Source organism: Rhizoctonia solani, chromosome 9 (genome assembly GCF_016906535.1).
Source record: "Rhizoctonia solani chromosome 9, complete sequence".
NCBI classification, from domain to species: domain Eukaryota; kingdom Fungi; phylum Basidiomycota; class Agaricomycetes; order Cantharellales; family Ceratobasidiaceae; genus Rhizoctonia; species Rhizoctonia solani.
This window is the reverse complement of record NC_057378.1, coordinates 2,117,175-2,140,732: the sequence shown is the minus strand read 5'-3', so window position 1 is coordinate 2,140,732 and position 23,558 is coordinate 2,117,175. Positions and strand designations below refer to the sequence as shown.

At 47.4% G+C, this 23,558-nt stretch overlaps 5 protein-coding genes across 5 annotated transcripts; 1 reads left to right on the top strand and 4 right to left on the bottom strand.

The window, feature by feature from the left end:
- Window positions 1-1,214: 1,214 nt before the first annotated feature.
- RhiXN_08169 (uncharacterized protein) lies at window positions 1,215-2,125 on the bottom strand (the record flags this gene model as incomplete). The annotated part of the gene is made up of 7 exons (XM_043327985.1): window positions 1,215-1,339; window positions 1,397-1,442; window positions 1,499-1,560; window positions 1,618-1,721; window positions 1,776-1,883; window positions 1,938-1,983; window positions 2,035-2,125. 7 exons carry the CDS (start codon window positions 2,123-2,125, stop codon window positions 1,215-1,217), a joined length of 582 nt encoding a protein of 193 aa, XP_043183370.1.
- A 4,231-nt stretch (window positions 2,126-6,356) lies between these two features.
- On the bottom strand, window positions 6,357-10,248 carry RhiXN_08168 (starch phosphorylase; the record flags this gene model as incomplete). Its single annotated transcript, XM_043327984.1, has 22 exons — window positions 6,357-6,437; window positions 6,496-6,578; window positions 6,627-6,685; window positions 6,739-6,769; window positions 6,820-6,941; window positions 7,117-7,192; window positions 7,245-7,343; window positions 7,394-7,484; window positions 7,554-7,712; window positions 7,762-8,040; window positions 8,067-8,230; window positions 8,288-8,366; window positions 8,421-8,483; window positions 8,533-8,670; window positions 8,724-8,815; window positions 8,868-9,050; window positions 9,103-9,293; window positions 9,347-9,531; window positions 9,612-9,764; window positions 9,815-9,868; window positions 9,923-10,089; window positions 10,143-10,248. 22 exons carry the CDS (start codon window positions 10,246-10,248, stop codon window positions 6,357-6,359), a joined length of 2,655 nt encoding a protein of 884 aa, XP_043183369.1.
- A 1,902-nt stretch (window positions 10,249-12,150) lies between these two features.
- Window positions 12,151-13,097, top strand: RhiXN_08167 (Lytic polysaccharide mono-oxygenase, cellulose-degrading; the record flags this gene model as incomplete). Its single annotated transcript, XM_043327983.1, has 8 exons — window positions 12,151-12,240; window positions 12,298-12,355; window positions 12,407-12,462; window positions 12,517-12,552; window positions 12,610-12,705; window positions 12,759-12,770; window positions 12,823-12,913; window positions 12,964-13,097. 8 exons carry the CDS (start codon window positions 12,151-12,153, stop codon window positions 13,095-13,097), a joined length of 573 nt encoding a protein of 190 aa, XP_043183368.1.
- A 2,467-nt stretch (window positions 13,098-15,564) lies between these two features.
- RhiXN_08166 (Retrotransposable element Tf2 protein) lies at window positions 15,565-20,351 on the bottom strand (the record flags this gene model as incomplete). Its single annotated transcript, XM_043327982.1, has 2 exons — window positions 15,565-18,925; window positions 19,003-20,351. The coding sequence occupies 2 exons, from the start codon at window positions 20,349-20,351 to the stop codon at window positions 15,565-15,567; spliced, it is 4,710 nt and encodes a 1,569-aa protein (XP_043183367.1).
- Window positions 20,352-21,481: 1,130 nt separating this feature from the next.
- RhiXN_08165 (Retrotransposable element Tf2 protein) lies at window positions 21,482-23,554 on the bottom strand (the record flags this gene model as incomplete). The annotated part of the gene is made up of 1 exon (XM_043327981.1): window positions 21,482-23,554. One exon carries the CDS (start codon window positions 23,552-23,554, stop codon window positions 21,482-21,484), a length of 2,073 nt encoding a protein of 690 aa, XP_043183366.1.
- Between the last annotated feature and the right edge of the window lie 4 nt (window positions 23,555-23,558).

Sequence of the window (23,558 nt, the reverse complement as noted above, 5' to 3'; positions counted from 1 at the left end):
GAGCGCTCGTTGGGTATTTATACCATTGTCTTTCCGGGCTATGCGGACAGGCTGAGGCATAATACCGTACAAGAAAGTCCGCTCAGCCCGATGCTGGCAAGGGTCGACTCTCGCTTAGCCTTTGCATGAAATCAAAAGGTCCAACCAATGCTGTAATATCCACGGAGAAGCCTTGGAAAGGGTTGATCACGAGCTGATAGTCGTGTTGACTGGGTTGGGAGGCTGGTGGATTCGAGAGAAGAACCTGTCCTGTCATCGTCCAAATTGAAATATAGGAAATCACCTGCTCGCTCGTAGTTACAGCGCCAGCGTGTCACTGTATATTTGGGATTGGTCCATCTAGTAAATCGAATGTTTATTCGATATTGTATCCGCCAGGTTTCATTAAATGACGTAGTTAGGTCTAATAATAAGTTATTGATTGTAAAACTGTACCATGTGGTAAGAAAGAGTTTCAATTTTTTATCCAAAATAGCTAACTCACACGTCTAAAGGGAATAATACACCCATATAAATTGTGTCTGGAATTTGATGCGATGTTCAAGTTGCACTGCCATCCACGCGAAGCGTCGTCCTACAGAGTTCGCTTGCTATATTTTTAATCCTGTCCTGGTCTCACCGGGGTTCGAGAAGTAACGTAAATTACGCAATACTCAACGTCGGAACTTGATCCGCGCACAGCCAGTTGTTTATCCTCATATAACTCGAAACCGTGTCGCATTGTTTGTTCATCGTGAGTTATTCTCAAGTATATCCACAGTATGTCTAGCCAGTCTAAATTCAGAAATAGTCAGTGTTCAGCCTCACGGTTTGGACCACGGTAAATATAGCACCATCGAAAGCAGTTCCTTGCGTTTTGGGGTATTTGGTAAATAGAAACGATTAGTTGGTTGGCAGTCTCTACCACTGAATCGATAAGAAGGATCATCTGTACGGTTCGCCACCGTTTAAGCTACGTTGGGTCCACAGGCCTACCGACCTTCATTTCGGATAGTGCGCTCGGGTTCATGACTCCTCGGTAGAACCAAACGAGGGACCGCCGTCCAGTGGATCTAATACCAAGTACCTAACGATTTAATTGCAAAAAGAACAAGTTCTGACCGAATAAAACTTTGAGTCGACAATAATTTTCATTGATAGTACTACCTACGACTTCTAGAGATCCAAAAGTCATCTAGTGTGAAATGAAGACCAGGTGAATTATTGTGGGCCGATCATTCCGATTCTTCAGCAGTAGCTTGCTCGGACTTGTCATGGCCATGTCTTTTTCTCCAAAGTTCCAGCCCTTGCTGAAATACTTTCCATGACATTCCGTCTCGAACTAACTGCATAGTTACTCCTAAACAAACAAAGGCAGGGTAAGCGACTGCGAAGCAAGAGAGCTATCGCCACTAACCCAATGACTCTACTTCCTTATTTCGATGTTCGTCGTCAAAGAATAACTAGAATGACAGCTCCAACTTTACTGTTTCCCCAAACAAGATGATCTGAGACTCACCATCTCCTCATATGGAATACCCGTCTTTTTGTTGAGGGCCTTGAAATGACGTAATTTTGAACCTACAGAAATATTACAGCTAGCTGATACCTGGTGTGAGATATCGTTATATATCTTACCCGGGTATATTTCTAGTGTGTCGAAGAAGTCTATTGCTCGTCGGGGGCCCGATGAATTGGAAGGAGAGGCAGGGAGCAATAACAAGGTGAGAAGTTGCCGAGCCCTAAGTCCCAATCTGATTGAGAATAGGAGTGCCAGTGAGTGAGTGGCGCCTTACTCGTCTGTGGCTGAAGTCCTCGAACATGCGGCGATATGGCACTGGGAGTCAACAAGATGCTGTAGAATACGCGGCACATCTTGATAGAATGAAATTGCTGTCTTATATCTATACGGGATGTGATTTTAGTGATGAGTTGATCAAGTTTAAGTGTAAATATACCTATCAGTGGCCTGGTTTATGCTGTTGCCATCTCTCTTGAATGGGGCTAAGCTTGAGTCCGTTAGTCATTTCCGATGAATGAGACAAAGGGTCCTACGAGAAACGTGAGTATCGACCCAGAAGTCCCATAGCGTATAATCAAGGTCAAAAGCTATCAGTAGGGGCATTCGTTCAGTAGTCTCAGCCATGTTGCTCGCAGGTCGATGATGATGGTCGTAATGAAGGTCAGGGTTGACTGTCAACTTGTTTGCAAATAGTCATAATGATTACATAACTCTATTGGGCTGGTTTGAGTGTCCATCTGCAACGGATGAATGTATCGAACGACCCGTATGAAACAACACTTGAAATTACCACATGGCTCTTGATGGGCATAATATATTGTGGCATTATGCTCTCCAGATAGGAAGGGCCATGATTACGTGTACGACAAAGCTGGATTTTGACTTGACTATACTGGCCGAGTTAGATATTGTCATCATTACTCGAGGGCCCATAAATGAATATTTCATAAGCAAGCCATGCAGGCGCAAATATAAGAGCTCAGTTGCAAATTTTTGTTCAAGATTAAATGCCAGCATGTATTTACGCATACAAATGATTCAAAATCTTTGAACCCTATTATACACTACCATCGCACAGCATGCGAAGATAGCTCAAACAGTCCTAAGCCTATTATCTCACTCCGGCTTACACTTGACCTTGTGGTCCGCCTTCCAGTGTAGCTCTTGGCACTGTTTAGGACAATACCTCGCCTTCTTGCACCTCTGGCATACCTATAGCTTCCGACCAATTCTTAGTCCATCACGCTGCTATTGCTAACATACGTCGGATGGCTCGTCCTCAGTCCTGGGTTCAGGTATACCTTGTGTACTCGATGACGGCCCAATGATCTCCTCGAGGTGCGAAACTGGGAAGAGTGGAGATATGGAGGCCCGTGTCCCGAATGGCAAAACGCCTCTCCAAGCTGGGTCTTTGCATTCAGGTCCGTCCAATCCTACTCCCCGACCACGTGAATATATTGGATTCACTACGGTTTGGAACCCTAGGGTGACCCTAGTAGTCGCTATGTATTCGCAGTTTGGCTTGTGACTCCATGCACGACACCGCTCGACAAACATAGGAAGGAGGTGCTCCCATGCTATGACTTCAGTATAAGACTTTATATCTTGGCGTCTAACTCATATCAAAGCCATGAAAATGCGGAGCTTCTTTGACAAGAGGCCCAACAGTTCTCTTAGGTGGAGCTTGGGAGAGTTACCATATTAATATTGTTGATACTGCAAGTTCAACACTGCCCCACGTACAAGTACGGAGCAGCTTGGGTGCCTCATGTAATATATAGTCATGAGCTCAAGCGTCTGTTTATCTGTAGGACTTTCAATATCTTACAGCTTGCGATAGCATATGATTGCTACCCATTCATTGTTAAGATGTAAGAGACAACAAGCACAAGTGCGCCGTCATAAGTACTTTCTCTCAAAGCTTTAGCAATTAATCATAGTTGCCCTTTCGCACGGTTATTGCTCTGTGAGGAACTTGGGATATACTAGAATACAGACTGAAAGTTCCAGTTGAGTTGAAGTAAGAGTATCATTGCAATCAGTGTGAAGCTAGGTCCGTAATCACTTGTTATGTATACGTATGCGTGCATGCGCACGTGAATTCTGATCTATTGGCGGGTCCACTATGACTATCATTGCTTCAGATCCCAATCTTCTCCTGTAAGGCCGCTTAGGATCGCTGACTTGAAGTTCTCGTCGCGGTCGATCATTGTGAAGACTTCTTGACCGCCAAAGTTCCAAACCTTGTCGAAAGACTTTCCATGTCATTCCTCCACGGACGAGTTGCATCGTGACTCCTTTACCAGTGTAGGTTTATGCAAACATAATTCCTGAAAATACAAGACTAACCTAGGGATTCTACTTCCTTGTTTTCGGGCCTATCGTCGAAGAAAAGCTATGTTTTAGGTCAGACTTTGGGCTTAGCATACCAGTAATTACTCAGTCAGTTTCACTGATATTCACCATCTCTTCATAAGGTATTCCTGTTTTTTTATGAAGGGATTTGAAATGCCGTATTTTTGAACCTACAAACAGTAGTAAAATAATGAACTCATAACTCGAGTAGAAGGATGAGAATTATTACCTTGGTATATCTCCAAACTATCAAAGACGTCGATTGCTCTCCGAGAATTTGAAGTTGATGAATTTGAGGCCGATGAGGAAGGAACTCGTAGATGCAAGAGAAGTTCCCGGGCCCTAGATGACACCCATGTTCAGAATGCAGCGGAGACAGTTAGAAACATTACAAGCTACTTAGTTGGAGATGAATTCGTCGAGCATATGGCAATATGAGAGCGACAGCGAGCGAGGTGTTGTAGAATGTACGGTACATCTTTGTAAAACAATATAACTCCAGGAGACCTGCGCACGCACATATACATATATGCATATGTATATATTAGCAAATGGATAAATATCGAAGAACAACGATTTACCCGCTAGCGCTGGTGGTTTTACTGGTGTTGTTTCTATCGGTCTTATGTTGCAATTGGGCTAATTAAATATGGATTAGACACTTTCAGCGAATCAAAAAGGGCAGCCGTACGGTAAGCCTCACGCTTGCTCCATGAGTTCCATAAGGTTAGATCAAGATCCAATGCAACCAGGCGAGGAATTCGTTTGTTATTGGTCATGCTGAGTGTAAGCGCAAGTCGATAATATTATTCCCGAAGTAGCGTTAGTGTTATGCTTGAAACTATGCTTTTGGTGGTTTATTTTATGTCGATCAAAATTAGTTTGAAGTAGTTTAGTAGATACTAGCAAACTGTACGATTACCAACGAGTTGTAACCTTGGGGCTGACTCAACTGCTACTTATACGCACACTAGCGAGATTGATGACATCAGCATGCACAATGATTTTAATGACACCAATATCTTAGCGTACTAGTAACGATTCCGAGAATCCTAACGTGAGCGTCCGTCTATGATCTGGGCTATTGTCTACAAATGGAAATCCATTATGTGAAGAGGAGCCTTGGCCATGAAATTTCAAATAGCCCAATGTGCGACAATTCAAATCTGTAGGTATATGAGCTTAAGCTGTATTAGTTAAGGTTTACCTCCAGCAATTCTCTCAATATTTATACATAATGAACGCGGCGAGAAAACCAGAAGACGAATATAGAGAGGTAGAGATCCCGTTCGGTGCATATGTGAGGCTCGGCTACGTCGCACATCGAATTTCCGACCCTAGTTGTTGATCGAGAAATAACGCCTCGTTCAAAGGGGATAGAAGCTACCAAGGACTACGCTATGCGACCTTGGGTGGGCCGATTCATGTCAATATAATGTTTTACGGACAAGTGTAGGGTAGTTTCAAAACGGCACAGAGCGCTGCGTTTAGTGGGAGCCTGCGATCTTCGCCAGGAGCTGATGAACCAGACAATTAGTGACTGATGTTGTCGAACATCTCAGAAGGAGATCCAGAGTGGTAGCGAGAGTGGTCACCCAGATGCATAGGATTATTTAGGCTCAAGTTTCACATTGAGGAGTTACATATTGCTATACAACTACATGTCCTAAAATCATAGGTCAAAACTGGTCAAATTATACTAACATAGTTGATTAAAGATTTCCTAATATTTTACGCAATAGTCTTTTTATTCGTTCACTAGCCAGAGATACAGTAGACTCGATGCGAATAAGGAGAGCACTACATAAAAATGAGCTTGTAAAGTGCGCATATGCACATGCGTGTCACTCGATCCATCTTTTATCACTAGCAGTGCCAGAAGCGGTCACAGTAGAACGGGTGTGAACAATGATGATTTGGTGGGATATTTTGAAAAGGGCCTTGAGAACAATTTCCTCTACAGTAGTCATTGATAGTAAGATCCATAACGTGTACGTGGTCCGGACCTGGAGATCCCATGAACGCATGATTCCGAGTGGCCCAGGCTCCATCTTTCATCAACATTCTTGTCGATCTAAACTCCTGAATATTATGGCCCGCCATCGTCTCATTGAATCTATCAAAGCGGGAGTCTTATTAGAATCAAAAATATGTACAGCTGGCAGAAGGTTTTTCAATAATAGGGAGATCGATGCCAACGTTTAAGCCTGGAGATTGAGGGCAAACAGTGTTGGGGAACAGGCCGCCTTCAAATTCAGAGTAAATGCAAAGTTCATTAGGCGTACTGCATTATAGCCAGCATCACTGCAATGGATGAATGCGCGATATTACACTGGCTCGATTCTGGTATACAGTTACGATTTCAATTTATTGAAGATGCTTCACATAGGTAGTTTACAATAGCAATTTTTTCCATTTTTCCCGGACCCAGATATCATTCAAGATTGTTCACGATCCATCAGCCTTACCGTTCAAGCCCACAAGTCGACTGAGCCACCCCTCAAGTGCACTTGACGGCTTCGACATTCCAGTAGCTCTCGGCGTAGTCGAGGATGCAACGATCAGAGCTAAACTTGCCCATCTAGTGTAGAATATATATTAAGAACTGAAGCCCCATTTATGCGAGCCAAGTAGCTTACGTTGGCAACGGTTGTGATCGACTTCTTGGTCCAAGATGCCTTGTCTTTGTACGCCTGGTCGACGAGGGCTTGACAGTTGACGTCTACGAAACCAATCAGTACTTGCATTCACCAGAAAAAGATTGACGGACAGGAATCAAAGTCCTCAGTGATGAGGTAGTAATCGCTCTGGCGGATGGTGTTCAACAGACTGGAAGTTCAATGATTAGTAGGCTAATTCTATCAAGCCAAATTTTGACTTACGGCTCGTAGACAGAGCCGTCACCAAAGCGGCCTGTAATGAGAATGAGAAAGTGATAGTATCCAAAGCACAGTAACACGTACCTGTGGAGATCTCGGTGAGGACGGAAGCCAACGCGGGGGACTTCTCCTCGACTGGGACAGGGTGGTAAGCGTGTTGGTAGCGGAGGTCCTCAACAGCAGGAGTCAAATGACCAAAGAAGAATCTATCAATAAAGTTCAGTACAAGAGCATAATGAGATAGATAGGTGCGCTTACACTAAAATAGTTTAGAAGAAACCATCGTTCAAAAGGTCAGTGGGATCTCAAATAAATTTCTAAGAAACATACCACTGAAAAAAACATAAGAATGTGGAGCGAAAAGGTTAATAAAACACTTACTTCTCCTCGCCAGCCTCCTCGGCAATCTCGATGTTCGCACCGTCAACAGTACCGAGCAACAAGGCACCGTTCAAGCCTGATATATGTTTGGTTTATTGTCATAAGCGGCATGCATGGATATGGCTTACAGAACTTCATATTGGAAGTACCAGCCGCCTCAGTACCAGCGGTCGAGATGTGCTCGGAAATATCCGCGGCAGGAATCAAAATCTCGGCGAGCGAAACACCTATACATGACTTTAGTGGCCTGCACCTTTATTGAATCCAATCAACGTACTGTAATCAGGGCAGAAAATGACGGTCATCAATCCATTGACGTCAGGATCATTATTGACAATCTTGGCCACGTTGACGATCAGGCGGATGGTCTAGATCCCAGAAAATTAATGATAATCAATTCCCATATCCAGGTAATTGAAATGAAAACTCGAACGCACGAGCTTAGCCATATAGTAACCTGGGGCAGCCTTTCCACCGAAGATATGGGTCCTGGGCTGCTGCTTCTTACGCTCCTCAGGAGTCATAGCCTTGAAAGTCAAGTAACGGTAGACGACACCAAAGATGTTCAAGGTCTGACGCTTGTACTCGTGGATACGCTGTGCGACCATGTTAGCACCTCATCGCGACTCGCTTGGTATGACCTACCTTGATCTGAACATCGAACAAGCTCTTGGTATCAACTTCGACGCCAAGAGTCTCACGAGCATAGTGTGCAAGACGCTCCTTGTTCTTCTGCTTGGCCGCGGACCATTTGGCCTGGAAGGCCGCGTCATCGACATGCTTGAGCAGACCCTTCAGTTTGTAGAGATCCTTAAGCCAGGACGACTTGTCTCCGCCGAGGGTCTCGGTGATGAGATTGCTGAGAGCCGGGTTGCATTGATCAAGCCAGCGACGAGGAGTGATGCCGTTGGTAACGTTACCAAACTACAGAAATCTTAAGCAAACTTCACATAAAAGAGGAAATAAAAACTTGCCTTATCAGCACCATAGTAATCAACAAAGTCTTTCAAGATGGTGGTACGGACGAGCTCAGAGTGGAGTTCAGCGACACCGTTGACCTTCCTTGAGCCGATGACGGCCAAGTTGGCCATGCGGACGTATTGTGGGTAGCCCTCTGTTTGATTGAAATTGAGTACGCGCGCAAAAAAAGGAGGAAGACGGCATAGCTGACCTTGGATGAGAGACAGCCTCTCAATCTTCTCACGCTCACCGGGGAACTTCTTCTCCACCTTCTTAAGGAAGTCAAAGTTCTGGTGGCATTGTTATAAATAAGTGCCCATAACCCTTGATTTTGATATACTTACGAGGTCAAAAATGATTTGCATGTGACGGGGGAGCAAGTGCTGCAACAAGGGGACGGCCCATTTCTAACAAGCAAATAAGTACATGAGCCGTAATACAGGGAGTAGGGCCTACCTCAAGAGCTTCGGGCAAGACAGTGTGGTTGGTGTAGCCAAACGTCTTACTGGTGATATCCCAGGCTTGTTCCCACTCGACTTCTTCCTCGTCGACGAGGATACGCATGAGTTCAGGGATGGCAAGGGTAGGGTGGGTCTAACATTATGTCAGCATGGTCAAGAAAAGAAAATTAAAGTGGATAGCCCTACATCGTTGAGCTGGATGGCAACGAAATCCGGGAACTCGGTGATTGGCTTATCAAGGTTCTTGAAACGGCGCATGATATCGGAGAGAGAGGCAGCTATATGACGTTTGAGTAGCAATTACAGAAATGAATAAGTGATCTAACTTACCACACCAGAAGTACTGTTGCTTGAGACGTAGCTCCTTACCAACCATGTGGTTGTCATTCGGGTACAATACACGAGTGATGTTCTCGGCGCTGTTAGAGGATTCGACGGACTTCTCGTAGTCACCAGCGTTGAAAGACTGAAGATCGAAGCCAGACTTTCCACGGGCATCCCAGAGACGCAAATCTGCACAATCATGTTGGCGTTTGGCTTCAATTTTCAGATATAGGAAACTCACTGTTGGTGTTCTTGGTCGCATATCCAGGAATGGGAACGTCGTAAGCGACGGCGACAACTTCCTGACCTCCGCTCCAGATCGCGCGGCGGGACTTGGGCACACGTTCTGCCTGACCATAGAAGCGGACATCGATGGTAACGTCATATCGAGCAATCTCCCATGGGTTAGCCTTGTTGAGCCATGGATCGGGACTAGGGTGTATATTAATGTACGTCTGGCTATCAACTGAAATCAGCCAACTCACGCCTCGAGCTGAGAGCCGTCAGCAGCGATCAGTTGTTGGAAGATACCATAGTGATAACGAAGACCGTAACCCCAGAATGGAAGTTCCTGGGAAGCCGATGAATCTACATAGCATGCAGCCAAACGACCAAGGCCACCATTCCCGAGGCCGGCATCGCGTTCGTGCTCGAGGAGATCTTCAAGGTTCTGATATACGAAGTCAAGATTAGATAATGTGGGTTGTGGGGTAGGGTGCGGGGTCCCGCCGAGAGGGTGCGGTGACTTACGAATCCAAGCTTGTTGGTCGCATCGCGGTACTTATCCTTTAATCCCAGGTTGAGGAGCGCATTGTCCAGGGTACGACCCATGAGCCATTCAAGGGAGAGGTAGTAGGCACGCTTGGGAGCCTTGCGGGTGTAGTTCATTTGGGTATCGTTCCACTGAGACACGTACGTCAGCGTCCGGTCAGTTGAAAGGCAGAGATACATACGTTGACAATGAGTTCATCGCGAGTAGCATACGCAACCGCCTGATATGCACCTTGCTATATTACCGACACAGTTAGCTTTGACGCGAGATGACGGGGATCGACGCGTACATCATCGAGGTTGTATGCCTGACGAGCAATCGTGGTCTGAACGTGGTTCACGATGCGGTTGGCGATTTCCTCCTTGGTCGTACTAACACCACGAATACCAGCCTTCCAAACCTTCTCATCACCGCGGGGCCATACTTCCTTGCCGCCCTCGGTAGCAGGGATATAGCCTACCAGATGAAATCAGTTATCGATCAGCCCTTATATATGCATATTGACTGACCTGTCGCCGAACGCTTGTGCTTGCGCACGGGCTTCTCGGCGGGCTTGCCGATAGAGGCGGTATCAATAGTCTGGAAAGACTCCGAATTGCGACGCGACTGGGGCATAGTGGTCGATTTGCGTATAGGTTCAAGTCGCGATTAGGGGATATATGTAAGTCCCTCGAGTCGTGGGAACATCAATCGTGAGAATCAGATCAGGGTTTCTCCTTGCATCACCATCGTGCGTCAAGTAAATGAACCAGCCTTTGAATGGCTTTAGAATCAATAAACCATTAGTGTGAGATATGAGCTTTGAATACCAATTCAAAGCAGTACCTACCAAAAAAAAATGTGAGAAAAATAGGTGTGAATAGTGCGGTATGTCAGAGGGACTGATATGATGCCTGGCCTCGTCCTAGATGACGTCGGCACTAGGTATGTGTCGGGCGTGACCAAATGCTGTCCGGAGAGTCCAGCCCATTGCAGCGTGTTTGACTTCCACATTACATCGATACGGCCGAAGATTGAGTAGGGCTATTATCGATGACTTGGGCATCGGTGGTTTACACTGTGTTTGGCAGGACATATACGTGACAATGGAGAGTGCACAACAGCTAGCTGAGGCGCGTCATACACGCCGGGAGAGCACGGGATAATTGCTGATCTGAGAGTCACAGTCCAAGATCCGTATCCCGAAGTAGAGATGCTTTGCTTGACATGGCGTCTGCATTGGCTCGAGTGAGGATTGCTCGTGAGTACCATTACAAATCAAATCACGAACGTGAATACACGTCTCCCAACAGCAACGTAACCTACAGGAATTTTCTAAGCGATAAACGAAGCATAAGACTACGAATGATAAACATCTGTCGTCTAGATGAGAACGTCAACAAAACACGCTAAATCACGTGCACTACAAAATGAAACTCAAATTTGGCCATATCCTGAATTCCGACTCCTGGCCCGGCTGCTTGATGTCAATTTCATCAAAAAAACGTTGTTCTCGATAGTACAGTGGTTCGTGGGGAACCTATGATGCTTCGGTTTCAGACTGAGGCTTCGCCTCCAATTATCACCGTGTACCGTTATGTGAACGATGGACCGTTCTGGCCCATCGCTGAAGTGAAGTAGCACATAGCTTCACTTTAACTTTTGCTTGATTAGCCTCTTTGATAGGAGTTTCAGAGGTGGGCAGTATTGTAGCTCACTGATATCTGACGCTCGAGCTCGAGCTATGGCATAAAGCTTCTCACCTTCGCTACGTCGTAAGCAACTCGATACTCGGTCCCAGTAGAAATTCTTCCAAAGATTAACTGAATTGGGAATGAAACCCTCTCTAAAAAAGAATGATACAGGGCAATGATATTGGGGTACATAACCTCGATAGTATCTTGTATTATCCCTGGGAGGCCACTTGACGAAAGATAAGGTCACCGTTTAGCAGATCCAGCAAAATCCGAAGTCAAATCAAATATTTTCATATCCTGATCAAAACGCTCGATCCGTGGTCTGTATAAAAGTTCCCAATGGAATGAACGATGTATTTCTTTGCTTCATCCCGTAAGGTAAGATTGATGACGTTTCAGAGCATTTCTAAAACTCTTGGCAATTCACAATCAGCGTAGATAGAAGTCGATGCCGGCCGCCAGTATATATACTCACTTATCCAAGCAAAAACTGCCCGGTGATCACCCCATTGGTCCATGATAACTGATGATACTGCCGTGCTTACGATACAGGTAGCATATCGTTATACGGGCCACATCGATGTGCACGAATCACATATTTTAAGCTCTAAAGTAGTACAAAAGTGACTCATTTGGGAGTACAGCGGTATCACTCTCTCTTGCTCAGAACTTTAATCTGCGCGCAACGCGCTCACGGTCCGACGGTGTATCGCTGCCGGACTTCGTTCATCACATGGTTCAAACTTCCGGACCGTCGGTTTAGCCGAGGTCCCTCCCCACATCCGTATAAAAGTCCCAACAAGCCTTTCAGACCATTATCATTGAATTGAACGAGGTCAATATGCGTGTTCTGACATTTGTCACTTCATTCTTCCTGCTTGTTTCTTGTGTTCTTGCACATGGACGAGTCAAGACACCGCCAACCCGAACCGTAGGTTTGAGTTTCGGGGAATTTAGGTCTCGCTAACTTCAACTCTTGAGCAATTAGATCGGTATTGCTATGTTGGCTGCATGTGGCGAAGGCCCTGTAAAAGCGCAACAAATTGGTACGCACATAATTATGAATAGCTGTCATAGTTCATCAATAATTCCTGCAGATGCGGCGGGGCCGATTGAAAGTGAAATCGCTAGAATCGGCTCGGACTTCAATCCTGTAAGTTTTTGCAACCTGAAGCTATAAATAAGTCGTATTGACGCATGTATATAGACTAAATGCAATCTGTTCTTTTGCCGAGGGCATCAGGTAAGAATAATCGATGAGAGAAAATGTGGGATTGTTTGAATCCGACCCATCCCTCAGTTTGAGGACAACAAAGCTACTGTACAAAGCTACAAGCCTGGTCAGGTCGTCAATATTGACTTGGATATAATCAACCATCATCCGTCTGGCTATGCGGTGAGTTAATGCAAGTGCTATTCTTCTCATTCCAAACTAATCTAGAACTATAGAACGTCTCAGTTGTGAGTTGTCCGAAACAGCCACTTGGTCTTGACACGACCATAGCACATACAGATTGACTCGGCTACTAACAAGAGGATCGGCCAACCTCTGATTGCTTGGAATCCTTACTTTGGCAGTGGCTATCCTTACCCAAAATCTGAAGGTCCGTGTATCAATAGCATGAGATTCTAATAAAACTAACGGAATCAATAGAGAACTTCAATGTAACGATCCCAGAGCTAAACGGAAAGTGTAAAGTGGCCGGAGAATGTGTTATTCAATATCACTGGTACTCGATCAACGCATCTCAGACCTACCAGAACTGTATTGATTTTACTGTACTTTGAATATCACTATGTAATCTACTCCGCGGGTATTCTTCCAATTTATATTCGCCTGACTGTGGTAAAATATAAGAAGTCGTATCATTTAAGTCATATAATTTGTCCTCTTTCCTTCTCCATCATACTTCGTTTACAATCTAACAGCAGTGTAATATTGAGCACCACTATACCGGATGCCGATGTAGCTGAACAATAACTTCGCCGCTTTGTCCTCCATGCCATCCACAACTATGGGTTTGGCGCCGCCTTGAACCAGATTCGACCCTATTTCAAAGAAATTCAGGTACTGGGCAATCCCATGTGAGTCCATCCAGAGTATATAGTCCACCCCATTCAACCAGTAGCGCAGTAGTGGCAGACCACATTCCTTTGATTAAATACGTAATTACCTAGGCGTTATGATATAGACCATAGCGCTTACAGATGCTAATATACCATGCCTGTTGACCGGATTCATGTGTACAGTACTCTTAATATTCTTGTCGAATGAAGCAACCTACAGACAAGCACATGAGCTCATGATTTCAACTTGCTAAAGTATAAGGAACACCATGGTTTGACTTCTCTGAGTGGACACGAGCACCCGATTCACATTTTCCAGAACGTCTTTTGAGGCTTTCATCGTCTCATGCATCTTATCCATGGCCTGTTCCATCCGTTCAAATCCGCTGCGCAATTCCGTGGAGATTTCATCCTGTAGTCCAGTTTCAGCTAGAGAAAAGAAATCCCGTTTTGAGACAAATTATGTGTACCGAAGACGCGTTCTGGATTGGTGAGTGTCCTCTGTTAAGACTATCTCCGGGTGGTAACTGTAATGGTACATCTGTCGGAGTAATATGCCCCTGAGATAAAACATCACCGGCTTTTTGTCAAGATCATTTCTCTACCAGGAACTAACACTACATACAGAATACTGCGCATGTCGTGCTGTATATTCATAAAATATAGCATCTCTCAAAGAGATCTATTTGGACCTACCCAGCTGGATATCGAACAAGTGTTGAGAGAGTCTCATATGTAAATCAGCATCAAAACCTGAGGGGTTATTTACTTGTAAAAAAAAGGATTTCACTTCAAGACCAACTTGAGGGGCTCACAGTTTGATTGTTCAATATAGCGTAGAGCACTATGAACTGATTTGAGTTGCTCATCTGTTGGGGGTCCTGCTATCTGGTTAAGTTTACCAGGGACATCTAGTGGTAGTTTGGGTGGGGTGTAAATATTCTCAGGCTGGAGAAAAATCAATATATCAAGTACATTCAGCCTTAACATACGCATGAGACCCAAGCAACTTGCCTTTGGCTTTGGGTTTACCGGATACTTGGAGCAATGTACGACTTTAAATTGCCTAACTGCTCAACACCAGTTTCTTGTCCTAGAGCGTGGGACACATACCCATCTGAGCATCAAACAAGTGCTGGGAAAGATGCATAGACAAGTCAGTATTGTTGAAGGCGGGAACTGTCAAGCTTCTGCAATAAGTACTGATTTGTCTATCAGAATCTGCACTCTGACCATGGGATACCAAGTTTTGAGTCCGTATTGCAGCATGGATAATCTTGATCTGTTCCTCTGTTGGCCTACCTACTATGGGCGTTAAATGATGCGTGTCTGCAAGATAAGAGGGGAGTTTTGGCGGGCTAATGGTGGTCATAGTGGCGTAAGATCAATGGCGACAGGATTGCGCTTGTGGTACGCCAAAATATTGCTCACGTGACTCGCCAATCACAATGACCACTTTGGATATCATTCCTTTTGTCTATACATGCGCGGTGCAGCATGAAGGATGTGCCATCCATATTCTAATTCCACCACTCTATGGGCCTAGGGCTAACTGTGATCTTTGATTTATCTTACTTACGCGTATACAAAAACTTTCAATACTCCAATGCTCTGTCCTAGACGTCTGCAAGGACGTCGAGGAGGAAGGCGCTTGCGGCCGGATGTATCTAAGTAGAGAACCGCGTAAGGCGGCGGCAAGCTATCCTACGGCAACAACTAGCTATACTACGATGACCAAGGCCGTAAGGGCGATGACCAGCTATGTAACTACAGTGAAGAAGCCGCTTAAGGCGGTGTGAACTAAGTAACTAAGTGGGTTACTGGGCTTAAGGCCCTCGTACAGCAATGGGGATGCGACAAGAGGTAATCGACCTGGGTGTTACCATGGTTGGTTGGCCTCCTTATATATTCTACAGAGTGACTAATTACAAATACATCATATCAAATATATAATCCAATAAGAACCCCGCTCCGCAGTCGGCCTTACTCATGCATACGTGTCACTGACGTGTCATAGTGATGTCATCAGGTGGAGGTGGCTATGTATGCTGAGGTAAGCGCGGAAGGGGACGTGGCTCGGCGCTTAGCGTATGATATAAGCGCCGAGGTCACGTGATCGAAAATGTTGTCCGTTTGCTTTCGTTTAAATTCGAGAAAATGGGAATAAATTCCCTGGTATCAAGTGTGTCTACGACACTGCCCCCCCTCTAAGGGCCTTGGCAGCGCCGAGGGCCTTCTTTCTCATTTCTTCTTCGTATTTTTTCAAAATTTTCCCCGCATTTTTGAGGTTCTCTCGGGGCTCCCACGTGTTCTCTTCTGGTCCGTAGCCCTTCCATTTGACTCTGAAGAACCATTTTCCGTTCCTCTCTTCCATGTCCGTTATCCCTTCCACTTCGTATTCCTCTTCCCCGTCCACGGTGACTGGAGGGGGACAATTTTCAAAGGTGCGCTTTTTGTCCCTCTTGACTTTAGATAAGAGTCCCACATAGAAAACGTTATGGATCCGCATGGTTGGGGGAAGTTCCAAGTGGTAAGCCCTGTCGGAGATTTTCTCGGTTACCTTGAAGGGGCCTAGGCGTTGTTCAGTTAGCTTTGGACTAAGGGTCTTTAGCTTCACATTCTTGGCGTCCAGCCAGGCTTCTTCCCCGATTTCGAATTCAAGTGGTTCACCTGCTTCTCCGGCTACCATGCGTGTCTTTGATTGCCGGAGTGCCGCCTCTATTTCCCGCCATTGTTCTTCCATTTGGGTTGCCAGATTATCTGCCTCGGGGACATCCGTTGGGACGTTACTTGGAGTCAAGGAAGGTTCCCAGCCGTAAAGTGCCTTGAAGGGAGATTTGCCTGTTGAGCTGTGTACTGCGTTGTTGTAGGCAAATTCCGCCATTGGTAGCCACTTGACCCAGTCTTTCTGGTTTACCCCTGAGTACGCCCGTAAAAAGTGTTCCACCGTGGGGTTCACGCGTTCCGTTTGCCCGTCGCTTTGAGGATGGTAGGCCAAAGAGAAGTGGGGGTCTATTCCCAGGCGTTGGTACAGCGCCTTCAGGAATTTGTTATTAAAAACCCGTCCGCGGTCTGATATTGTCTTCTCAGGCATGCCGTAACGCTTCCACACATGGCGTAGGAATAGGTCTGCTAACTCCGGGGCCTTGAGCTTCTTGGAGCACTCTACTAGGATCACGTACTTAGTAAAACTATCCACAATGACCAGGATAGAATCGCAGTTTCCGTCTTTGGGTAGGTCTACTATCATGTCGTATGACACATGTTGCCACGGGCGTGATGGGAGTTCTAAAGGCTGAGGCGGGATCAATGCGTACTTGGGTTTCCGAATCCGTTGGCAGGTTTCACATGAGTCAACGTGCCAGTATGTATCTGCACGGATGCCGGGCCAGTAGTAAGTTCTGGATACTAGTTCTAGAGTCCTTTGTCTGCCTGGATGGCCCGCCAACGGACTATCGTGGAAGATTTTGAGCAGATCCGTCCTCAAGGTTCCTACGTCCGGTACCACAATCCGTCCCTGATAAAACAACAGTCCAGCCTCCATTTCATAATCCTTGAACGCGCGTTTGATGGAGGGTGGTGCCTTGGACTCGTTTTGTAAGAATTGGAGAATCTCTTCCAGGGACTCGTCCTGGTCCAGGCTTGACTTGATACGCCTTTGTAGCTCTTTTTCTGGTAGAACTAGTGCCACGTTGGCAAAGACGGGGTCGGGCAGCATTGTTTGGTCGGCAGGCGGAATATCGGCGTGGTCGGCGCGGCGGGACAGGGCATCTGGTTTGCCGGACTGCTTGCCAGGGCGATAGACTATTTGGAAATTGTAGCCAGCTAGTAAGAGGTGCCACCTTGCATGACGACGGTTGAAGGTTCGGGATTCTTTCCAGTACTCTAAGTTCCTGTGATCGGTGAATACCGTTATGGGGTGGGCCGTTCCTTCCAGGAAGATTCGCCAATATTCAAAGGAGCGGATGATCGCAAGGAGTTCCTTGTCGTGGGTGTTGTAGTTCTGTTCGGCACCTTTGAATGATTCTGACAAGAAACCTAGGGGATGTAGGCGACCATCCTCTTGGCGTTGGCTTAGTATGGAGCCCAGTGCTGCGCCAGAGGCATCCGTCTCGAGGAAGTATGGTTTGGCAGGGTCGGCGTGGCAGAGTACCGGGGCACTAGTGATGGCATCCTTCAAGTTTTGGAAGGCTTCCTGTTCCCTAGTTTCCCATTTCCATGGCGTATCTTTCTTTACCAGGTTGTGCAGTGGCCGGGCTATGTGACTAAAATTGGCAACAAAACGGCGCAGGAAATTGGCAAAGCCTAGGAACGATTGTACTTCCTTGACTTTGGTGGGCGTGGGCCATTCTCGGACTGCCTGGATTTTGAGCTTATCCAGGCTGAATCCCTTATCCAATACAATTATTCCTAAATACTCCACTGATGTGACGTGGAATGTACACTTGGATGCCTTACAGAACAATTGGTTCTCCATTAAGCGTCGTAGGACTTCATGGACGTGCTGGGTATGGGTTGCGTCATCCTTTGAGTAGATTAGGATATCATCAAGGTAGATGATGACGCATACATCCAATAAATCTTTGAACAGTTCGTTCATGAAATGTTGGAAGGCCGCAGGAGCATTAGTCAAGCCAAAGGTCATAACCAGGGATTCGTATAGGCCATATTTGGTGCGGAAAGCCGTTTTCCATTCGTCACCTTCTTTAACACGGACGTTATTGTAACCCCATCTTAGGTCTAGCTTGGTGAAGACCTTGGCACTGCAAAGCTGGGCCATGAGGTCATCTGGACGGGGTAGCGGGTAAACGTTCTTCTTTGTCCGGTTGTTCAGGCGACGATAGTCTACTACAAGTCGACGGGAACCATCCTTTTTGGGCACGAACATAACTGGGGAGCTGATTGGCAATTTACTGGGTCGGATTTTTCCAGCCTTGAGCTCGTCCCTGAGCCAGTCCTTGAGTGTGGCGGATTTGGCATCAGTCATGCTGTAAAGGGGGGAGTTCAGGGGTCCTTCTTCCGTAAGTTCGATACCAATATCGTAGTGTCTATGAGGGGGAAGTTTATTGAATTCTTCTTCCCCAAATACCTTTGCATATTGATGGTACTTGGGGGGTACTCCTTCAAGGGGTGTCTTGTCAGCTTCCTCCTCTTCCGCAATGGCTATGTGTTCCGGGGGCGTGTGAGGGAATGAGAGGGTGCGCGAGTTCCAATCGATTTTGGGATTATGATTCTCTAACCATTTAATTCCTAGGATGGCAGCGTGTGATCCGGTATTGCAAATCAGGAAGGTTTCCGTCATGCGTTTGCCATCAAATAGGAAGGTTAGGTGGGCCTTCTTCCAAATCTTTCCAGCCTGGGGGCTCGACCCATCGAGCATAGTAACAGTACGGGGTTGTGGGAGCTCTATTAGAGGAAGGCGGAGTAGTTCCGCTGTACGGGGGTGTAAGAAGGATGAGGTGGCGCCTGAGTCTATCAGGACTTCTAAGTGATCCGCTTGTTTCTCTGGTTTGATGAAAATAGTGAAGAGGGGGGAGATTCTATTGTGGCTATTTGATATATTACATATTTCCGAGACAAAACCAGAGTCCTTGGGGTCCTTGCGCGCAGCAGCAGGTACCCTTACTCTTTTCCCGATTGGTACTCGGAGTCTTTGCCAATCTTGGCGGTTTCCTTGGCTTTCCCTTTGTCCTCAGTAGGGGTAGCCTTCCAGCCTGTGCGGCATTCCGCGAACTTGTGGCCCATTTTGCCGCACTTGATGCAGGCGCCAGCGGCGCGGCGGCGATTCCTTTCCTCCTCCGACACGAAATTGGGGTCGTCGGAGAGTTTCTTCGAACCGGTACTTGATTGGCCGGTACTCGTTCCCCTTGCGGGGTTGGGTTGTTTGCTAGGCTTATTATCCCTCGGCGGGTGGCTAGCACGCTCTTCCCGGAGGGCGTTGTCAATAACAAGTGCTGCGTTTTGCAGCTCAAGGAGTGTTCGGGGGCGATGTTTGCGGGTAGCGATTTGGCGGCTGACCTCCCAGTGGAGGCCGCGGGCAAACTGGCCTCGAAGGGCCGCGTCGTTCCAGTCCAGTTCCATTGCCAGGGTTCTGAACTTTGTGATATAATCCGCGCATGTGCCGGACTGGGTAAGCGTGGTAATCTTCCGCTCGGCGGCCCTTGTGGCATCAGGGTCGCCAAATGCTGCCAAAAACTCTATTTTGAATCCCTCAACCGTTTGGATGATTGCCCGGTGTGATCCAAGCTGGTCAAGGTGTGGGTGTGCCCATGCTCCCGCGGAATCCTTCATATTCATCAGAAGGAAGGATAGGACTTCTTGGTCCGTGGGAAACATGCGCGAGTTTAGCCGGGTCCAGGCCAACATCCTTGTGAGCCACTGTTTGGCCTTGCTCCCAATCTTGCCTGTATAGGCATCTGGGTGGTCTACTTTGACCGGGGCAGGATATGCGGCAACTGAAGCCGGTGGAGGAGGGGCAGGTGCTCCGATGGGGGATCGGAGACGCGGAGATGGAGGGGGAGACGGGACTCGCGGGGGTGCGGCTCTTCTTGGGGTAGGCTGGGCAAGGCCTGGGGCTTCCCTAGTTGGTTCTGACCAGAAGGGTACCCTGCTAACCGATCCAATAGGCTTGGTTTTTGGTATGGGGCGTGGCGTTTCTTCCACTGCCTTGGGTTGGTTCCCTTCTGGGGTACGGGGGCCTTGGAGCTGGAGGGACTTGAGACCATCCTTGACAACATCGATGGTTTGTGAGATATTTTCGACGTTTGTCCGGGTCTTGATCCCTGCTTCCTTGATCTCAGCGATTTCTCGCTCGAGGCGCTCAACTTGGCCGAGTAGGCCGAGGAGGAGTCGGGTGACTTGTTCGAGGGAGACTTCGCCATATTCGACAGAGGAGGTTGGCGGAAGCTGGGGTTCCAGGTGTCCCGAATCAAAAGGGTATTGGGCTCGAGAGGCCGTCCGGGAACGGGTTGCCATGGTAGATTGAGGGTATGAGCGGCCAGCGTGGGAAGAGGCCCGCGAAGAGGAGCGTGTGGGAGTCCGGGAGAGAATGGTGGGAAGATGGGGGAGACTAGTAGGTGCCTTTGTCAGGACTTATGAGCGCTTTATTGCGTAGTACGCTAAGAGCCTGCGTCAAACGACCTAGCGTTGAACAGTAAGTGTAACTAATCACTGCCGTGGACGGGCGTGATGTAGTACCTAGTCTCTGCAAGCGGGTGTATCTGCTGTCTGGCTCCGCTGGCAAAGGGTGCGGCGACCGTGTGGTATGCGGGGGATAGGAATATCCTGCCTTATAGCAATTTCCTACTACGTGGGGGTGGGGGAGTTTTGATTATTATCTCCCGCAAGGTGGCCCCAATCACGTGATTTTGGTCGTGCTAGTACAGGTATTCTTCTCCGGGGTTGAGTCTCAGTGGTGGGTGTACAGAACGGTTTGCAACCGACGTAAGGTCGATTACCTAGTGTCCTAGACGTCTGCAAGGACGTCGAGGAGGAAGGCGCTTGCGGCCGGATGTATCTAAGTTGTCCTAAACGTCCGTTAGGGCGTCGAGGAGGATGGCACTTGTGGCCGCGGAGTACAAATGAGAAAAGTCGCTTAAGGCGACGACGAACCTAGCTACGGCGACGAGCAACTATCCTACGACGACAAGACCGCTTAAGGCGGTGACAAGCTATCTAAGTACAGTGATGAAGCCGCTTAAGGCGGTGTAGGCGATCTAAGTAGTTAACTAGTATTTACTGGGCTGTAGGGCCCTCGTACACTGAGTGAGATACGACAAGAGGTAATCGACCTGGGTGTTACCATGGTCGGTGTGCCTCCTTATATATTCTACAAGCTAGCTAATTACAAATACATTATATCAAATACTGTATCAAATAAGAACCCCGTTCCGCAGTTGGCCTTACTCATGCATACGTGTCACTGACGTGTCATAGTGATGTCATCAAGTGGAGGTGGCTACGTGTGCTTAGTAAGCGCGGATGGGGACGTGGCTCGGCGCTTAGCGTATGATGTAAGCGCCGATGTCACGTGACTAAAAATGTTCTTCGATTGCCTTCGTTTAAATTCGAGAAATTGGGAATAAATTCCCTGGTATCGATTGTGTCTACGACACTGCCCCCCCTCTAAGGGCCTTGGCAGCGCCGAGGGCCTTCTTTTTCATGTCTTTTTCGTATTTTTCTAAAATTTTTTCGGCGTTTTTTAGGTTTTCTCGGGGTTCCCACGTGTTTTCTTCGGACCCGTATCCCTTCCATTTGACTCGGAAGAACCATTTTCCGTTCCTTTCTTCGGCATCAGTGATTCCCTCGACCTCGTATTCTTCCTCTCCGTCCACGGTGACTGGTGGGGGACGGTTTTCAAATTTACGTTTTTTATCCCTTTTGACCTTAGATAGGAGTCCCACATAAAAGACGTTGTGGATCCTCATGGTTGGGGGAAGCTCTAGACAATAAGCCCGGTCGGAGATTTTTTCGATAACCTTGAAGGGTCCCAGACGTTGTTCCGTTAGTTTGGGACTTAGTGTTTTAAGGTTAACGTTCTTGGCATCCAGCCAAGCTTCTTCTCCAACTTCAAACTCTGTTGGGCTCCCATCTTCTCCGGCTGTCATTCGTTGTTTGGACTGCCGGAGTGCAGATTCCACCTCCATCCACTGTGCCTCCATTGTTTGGGCCAGGTCGTCTGCTTCCGGGACGTCTGTTGGTACGTTTGATGGGGTCAGGGTAGGTTCCCAGCCATACAGGGCCTTGAAAGGGGTCTTGCCCGTGCTACTATGTACGGCGTTGTTGTATGCAAACTCCGCCATGGGCAGCCATTTTGTCCAGTCCCGTTGGTTGATGCCAGAGTATGCCCTTAGGAAATGTTCGATGGACGGGTTGACCCGTTCAGTTTGGCCATCGCTCTGGGGATGATACGCCGAGGAGAAGTGGGGGTCAATTCCCAGGCGTTTGTACAGCGCCTTCAAGAATCTGTTGTTGAACACCCTCCCTCTATCCGAAATTGTTTTTTCAGGCATGCCGTGTTGTTTCCATACGTGTTCCAAGAATAATTCCGCCAGTTCTGGGGCTTTTAGTTTCTTGGAGCATTTGACAAATATTCCGTACTTAGTGAAGCTATCAATGATGACTAGGATCGAGTCGTGATTCCCGTCCTTTGGTAGGTCCACAATCATATCGTAGGAAACATGTTGCCAGGGTCTAGACGGTAGTTCCAGAGGCTGGGGTGGAATGGACGCGTATCTGGGCTTCCTGATCCGTTGACACGTTTCACAGGAGTCCACGTGCCAATACGTGTCACTGCGGATACCCGGCCAGTAGTAACTTCTTGACACCAATTCCAGAGTGCGCTGTCTTCCCGGGTGTCCTGCCAGGGGGCTGTCATGGAAAATGCGGAGTAGATCTGTCCTTAGTGTTCCAACGTCGGGGACTACAATTCGTCCTTGATAGAAAAGTAACCCCGCCTCCATCTCGTAATCCTTGAATGCGCGTTTGATGGAGGGCGGTGCCTTGGACTCGTTCTGTAAGAATTGGAGGATTTCTTCTAGCGACTCGTCCTGATCCAGGGACAACTCAATCTGTCGTTGTAATTCCTTTTCTGGTGTGACTAGGGCAACGTTGGCGAATACAGGGTCTGGAAGCATTGTTTGATCGGCAGGAGGGACATCGGCATGATCCGAGCGGCGTGAGAGGGCATCTGGTTTTCCTGACTGTTTCCCTGGGCAATAGACTATCTGGAAATTGTAACCGGCAAGGAGGAGGTGCCACCGTGCGTGGCGGCGATTGAAGGTTCTAGACTCCTTCCAGTACTCCAGGTTCCGGTGATCAGTGAAAACCGTTATGGGGTGCAGGGTACCTTCCAAGAATATGCGCCAGTATTCGAATGATCGGATGATGGCCAGGAGTTCCTTATTGTGGGTGTCATAATTCTGTTCAGCACCCTTGAATGATTCTGACAGGAATCCCAGCGGATGTAGGCGTCCGTCCTCTTGGCGTTGACTGAGTATGGATCCTAGGGCCGCGCCAGATGCATCTGTCTCGAGGAAATAAGGTTTGGTAGGGTCGGCGTGGCAGAGTACGGGGGCGTTGGTGATGGCGTTCTTTAGGCCTTGGAATGCCTCTTGCTCCTTTGTGTCCCATTTCCAGGGCGTGTCTTTCTTGACTAGGTTGTGTAGCGGCCTAGCCATGTGG